At 27.7% G+C, this 6,000-nt stretch overlaps 1 protein-coding gene and 1 long non-coding RNA gene across 2 annotated transcripts in view; one reads left to right on the top strand and one right to left on the bottom strand.

The window, feature by feature from the left end:
- Positions 1 to 1,175: 1,175 nt before the first annotated feature.
- Positions 1,176 to 6,000, bottom strand: part of LOC124418810 — an 84,546-nt gene continuing 79,721 nt past the window's right edge. The window contains exon 4 of the long non-coding RNA XR_006940232.1: positions 1,176 to 1,238. This is a non-coding gene — a long non-coding RNA (uncharacterized LOC124418810). The remainder of the gene's footprint in view (positions 1,239 to 6,000) is intronic.
- Positions 2,361 to 6,000, top strand: part of LOC111686774 (chitin deacetylase 1) — a 63,112-nt gene continuing 59,472 nt past the window's right edge. Inside the window, exon 1 of the mRNA XM_023449160.2 lies at positions 2,361 to 2,660. Coding sequence (XP_023304928.2) covers positions 2,603 to 2,660 — 58 coding nt within the window. The 5' untranslated portion in view covers positions 2,361 to 2,602. The remainder of the gene's footprint in view (positions 2,661 to 6,000) is intronic.

Raw genomic sequence — 6,000 nt, 5'->3', positions numbered from 1 at the left:
TGTGTTTTCAAGTTAAATGAATCGTTATTTTAAAAGCCCACTGGGGAAATAGGAAATGCCATAGGTAGTTAAAGAGGTTTACTAAACTAATTCGATAAATATTGTAAAGAATACAAAGAAATAATTTTTAGGAAGTGATGACAGAAATTGATTCTAAAACCAACTACCTAATATAGAGACTACTGGAAAGTGTAACAACTTAACATAACGTTCTTTGTCTCAGCTTTTGATTCTGATTCAAAATACCCAACACAGAAACTGTTTGAAGATTCTTTTGCAAGTCACCTGCGAACAGATCTTCTTAGGAATATATTCTAAATTAATCGGGACAATAAAGAGACTAACGGAGGATGGTTTTTGAAAGTTATTCTTAGTCGAATGATTTTTTGTCGAACCACCTCATACAAAGACTTACATACTTATGATTCTAATTACCCAACACAATAACTCGATCGTCTTAGGAATTGACTTTAGGTTGAAGCCCCAAAATGTTATATAACTCTTTCTCTTTCTGTCTTGCAGTATCTAGAAGTAAAAAAAACATCTAAGAAGTGTTCTTTTAGTTGAACCTCCTAAAAGAAAGACTGATACCTAAATCGCCTCGGCATTATTTCTGATTCTTATCACCATATACAAAGACTAGACTACGAATCATCTTAAGAAGTAATTCTGAATGGAAACACCAAACACCGAGACTGATAAACATTATTTTGAATGATCTATTAAAAACAAAAACTTACAGACTAATAGTTTTAGGAATTGACTTTATGTTGAAAACCCATAATACTGCATATCGACCGTTCCTCTAAAATTCTAATTATGAAGTAAGAAAAAATAATGAAGAACGGATTGTGGTTAAAACCACAAAATATTGCACAACGACAGTCTCTCTCCAATCCTCTCTCTGTGTAATTGAGCAATAACCGATTACGTTTAAATGTAGTTAAAGTATTTGAAGTTCACAAATAATTGTGATTCTAATTCAAATTTTTCAATTACAGTTACAAGCAATTGTAGTTGACAAAATTTCAATGAAAAGAAATTGTAATTGGGAAAACTCCAATTATAATTAAAAATTAGGTAATGTAATCAAACCTTAATCCAACTTTAGAAACATAAATAAATCGTGGTTTTATTTAGGTGATTTATAAAAATAATAATAAAATTTTACTTACGTTTTAAATAACATTAGAGTCAGAAGATTATACGAAGATCGCAGCTCACTAAGATTTTTTGAACTGAAAATAGATTAAAAAACGATAAGCATTAGATAGATAATCATTATCAGACGATTTTAAAGGTGAACCTAGTTAAAGTTAAAAATATATCAAAATTAAGGGTTTTGTCATTCTGCTTTTAAAAGTTCGAAGTTCACAAATAATTATATATATATATATATATATATATATATATATATATATATTATATATATATATATATATATATATATATATATATATATATCTATATATATATATATATATATATATATATATATATATATTATATATATATATATATATATATTATATATATATATTATTCTATATGTTAATCCGTCTTATATCTATCTATTAAAGGTTTGTGTTGAGGGAGGACGATGTGAATAAAGTGTTTTTGAATTTGTCTTAATTATTGATCTCAAAAGAATTTAGATTCTTTTTTGATTTAAGTAATAATATTATTTATAAAAATTAAAAACAAAAAATAATTTACAATTAAATGTTACAAATGACCCCAGGGAGTCTTAAGAATAACCCAGTGATTGGTATAATCAATTCCAAAATAAATGGCAACATTGCTCAACCACATACAATCAATAAAACAAGACGTGCCCGTTTTAAAACAAGTGCTAAAGGCAAGTAAGCCAGCCAGCCACACATGCGCTTTAATATGAAGACAAAAAAAGAAAACAACAACACAATAACAGACTGACAGACATAACGACAAACACACACACACTAACCAACAAACATACACATATATACAACCATTAACCGGCTTAAAATAAACTTTTTGAGTTATTTTTTACCATTTTTTATTATTTATTCCATATAAGACATAATCTTTAAAATCCAACAACTCAAATTGAAAGTGAATTTTATATGGAAAAGAGCAAGAGCATGGAATTGTCAGCTGATACTCCCTCTAAAGCAGAGACAAAGAGTAAAACTTAACAAAAGGAGATTTTGTAAAAAAAATATATTCAACTCAAAAACTCACTACTTTAAACTCAAGGTAGTTTTGATTTTTTATGCATATATTTTTAAATAACAAATTAAAATTTGTTGTTGTTTTGTTTAGTTTTTATTTCATGATTTTCACCTTCTTGCAATTTCTTCAAGTGGAACCACAAACAGTTGACGGTTTTTATTACGACGTTCAAGACGTGGTTTGCGCTTAAAACTCTCAGCCCATAAAAAAGACTGATTTTTTTATATTTTAAGAGTGTTCGGATCCAATAAGGAAATTCAACTTTTTTTCTATTTGTAAAAAAGAAAAACTGTTGGATTTTTCTTTTTTTTTCGTTAACGAATAAATAATAACAAAATAAACTTAAATTTGGATTATAAAACCATAATAAAAAATATAAATAGTCATTATGTCAGTTAGTATAAAAATATTTACTATACTTTTAGTGGTGGGGTCAATAGCAACTGGTAAGTTTTTGAAATTTTTGAAAATAAAAATTCAATGATTTAAGAAAATTTCTTAAATGTCTTAGAAAATCAATAAATTGTTTAACATTGCTGTTTGAAAAAAATTTCCGCATTTTATTGGGTTTTTTTATAAGTAAAAAAATTTTTGTTGTTTTTTTTTTATATATGTAAAGTTGGGATTGTGTATACGTTGCAATAACTTTGAAAATATTTTGTAATTTGTATTTTTTTAAAGTGCAGCAACGTTTTTTACAAAACAATAATAAGCTAATATGTAGAAGCAGTATTAAATATAATAAAAAAATATTAATAACATTCTCTTAATAGTTTGTGTAATATTAATAAACATTCTAAAATTAATTTAGAAACTTGTTAGATTTTATGGATTTTGTAATAGATTTATTAAGAGTTAGTTTGAATGGCACAGTGGTATGATTCGTTACATGAATTATAAAAAATTTAAAGTCTTAAAGTCTGCAAGACAGTACTACAATGTTCAAAATCTACTCTTTTGGAAATTGGTTTACTGGATACAAGTACATCCCATGCTCGCTTACAAATTAGTATTTAAATAAGTCATTACAAATAGTTAAACAAAATTTTCAACACAAAATATGAACCGGAGTATGGTGTTCTGTCAATTTCTCTTTATTGTACATCATATATAAAAGAGTTTCTTACACGTGATCTAATAAAATCGCAAAGCTCAATATTATCACTTACGTATGTGATTGTATGTAGGTCATTATTAAAGTACTAATGTGTAAGGCAGACGGTATTTTGTAGTTATTGTGTAAGTGCAAGTCATTACCAAGTTTTTTTCTGGGACCTTATAAATAATCGAGTGTTATCGACAACAAAATATAGTGAGTTCTTCTTCAATATGTTCTAGTATTCTCTTAAATGTTCTAGCACATATTTCTTAGAAACAATTTTTATTTTAGGAAACCATTTTATTTGGATCGTATTTAAGTCAATTGATCTCTTCCTTAAAAGTTAAACATTTTCCAGTACCATTTTTCTTGAAAATAACTCCATTAAATAATTTTACAATCTTTTCTAACCATAATAACGAATTGACATTATATTTTTTACTTGTCACATAAAATATTCTCCCATAACACTCTGTCCCGTCAATATGACGGATCACTATCATAAAATAACGAATTTTGTAAGTGCCAGTTCACACAAAGAAACTTTTGATTTTGTATGTGAGAGAAAGAGATAGTTGATATTTTTTTCTCATTCTGTCATACACAAAAATCAAAAGTTTCCCTGTGTGAACCGGCAGTAACTAGTTATGTATCAATAACCTTCTTCAATGTATCAAGTTAGTCACCTTTAAAATTATAACTAGTTCCTATAAACATATAAACTAATCCATACAGCACCATTCCCCGACCACAAAGAACTAATCAAGTAACTAGTTGCATATAAACAAATTTGTTTCAAACAAATAGCAACATATTGTGAAATTTTTCTTTAAGTGTTATCTTCAAAAATGTCAATAAAGTCAACGATTTAAAATATTCAACGAAATACAACAATACAGGCTTGTCTTTCATTAAAAAAAATCTTTAGGGTTTAACAAACAAATTGCTAAATATGTCAACACACCTGTATTTTTAAAGTTATTGATGTTGCTATTTTTGTTGTTGTTTTTATTTTTGTTGGTTGCAAATCAAAATACAAAAATTAAAAATAAAACTCACAAAAAACACAAAATTATTCACGAAAAAAAATAGTGTGTTGCAGTTGAGTTGTGTGGTCTGGTGTGACTAGTTTTTTTTCTAACGATTACTAATTTCTTTCTATTACTCCCTACTTCTCTCTCTATCTCTCTCTACAAACATACACATAATAGTACTCATATGTATGTCTAAAATGAGCGAGGGAATGAATGAATCTGATGGCTTATAAATAATTTGCATCCCATATTATTTGTCGGCTATGTTAGCTAGTTGTACACATTTTTTTTTCTTCTTTTTCTTGCCACTCCAAATACCAATTCATACTACCACAATCAGAGGCATACTGCAGCATCGTCAGCTAGAAGTAGTAGTTAGTTGTTGTATTTATTAATGTGCTTCCAAAATAGAGGAAAAAAAAGTAATGAAAAAACGTATCGTGTGCCTTTATGTCTGTCATGCATTGAGTAATAATGCATTCACACATTAATATTTATATGGGAACGTGAGTGTGGCTACGAGTGTTAGTATGTGTGTGTATGTCAGTGTGTGATTATACTCTTTTTTTATTGACTTTTGCTCTTATCATTAGTGTATCAGTTTCTATTTTATTTTACAACCATTTTTTTTCTTTCAATTTGTCAGTCTATCTAACCTAGTGTTTTTAAAGGGGTTTCCAATAAGGACGTGTTAATATTATAAAGGTTATGTAATTGATTCATAAATTAGACAGTAAAGAAACTATGTCCGCTAACGAACGGCTAATTTCTTAAAGAATAGATCACTTATTTGGCAGATTTTAATCTTTAAATGTCTGTTTGCCTTAATGTGGGAATGCAACAGTTACATCACTCCCAGAAAACCGCTCTAATGGGATAACCCTTTTTATGCCTCTCTGTATGCCATTTTCAGTATGTAGATTACATTCTTAAATATATTTCGAGTTTATGTTCAAAAAGAATGTGTGAAAATGAGTATGAATATGGTTTGACAGTAAAAAATTTGGTACTTTTTTCGGAGAGGAGCAATTATGATTTCTTAATAGAACACAAAGAAAACAGAATACATTACTTAATCCTAAAAGCTTTCACTAAAGAGTAAAATGATTCACAGTTAAGTAAAACGTAATTAAGTAATTTTGTGATCCTTTTGTACTTTTTTACAACATTTAATTTCTTTTTATACTTGGTTTCCTACGAATTTAAATTTGAGTCAGATAAACTTGTTTATTGTAATGTTTGCTTTAGAAAAAGGAAATTAAACACAAAACTGGTTACATGATTAGTTCAAAGTAGTCTAGGGATTCTATAGACATATTTTCTACGCCTGTTATCAAATTGATAACAAACTGTTTATAATTTGCAAATAACATTCGTTATCAAAGTATATGCATACGTACGTACAAAACGATCCGTGAGCTTACCACTTTTGTTAGCATTTAGACAATGGATGTGTATGAAATTTAGATTTAGACAATGATTTGTTGCAATGTTGACAACGTTGCGTTGTCAATATTACATAATGTTGTCATACGTATGTAAGTATATACTTTGACAACGAATGTTATTGAAAAATGAAATACACTTTAGTGTCAATATGGTAACTTTCTGTATAGAAACTCTTCAATAGAAAAACATCCCGCATAACGAGTT

The sequence above is a fragment of the Lucilia cuprina genome, chromosome 3 (assembly GCF_022045245.1).
Source record: "Lucilia cuprina isolate Lc7/37 chromosome 3, ASM2204524v1, whole genome shotgun sequence".
Taxonomy (NCBI): Eukaryota; Metazoa; Arthropoda; class Insecta; order Diptera; family Calliphoridae; genus Lucilia; species Lucilia cuprina.
Note: the sequence above shows the minus strand (reverse complement) of the source record. Positions and strands in the feature narration are given on the sequence as shown.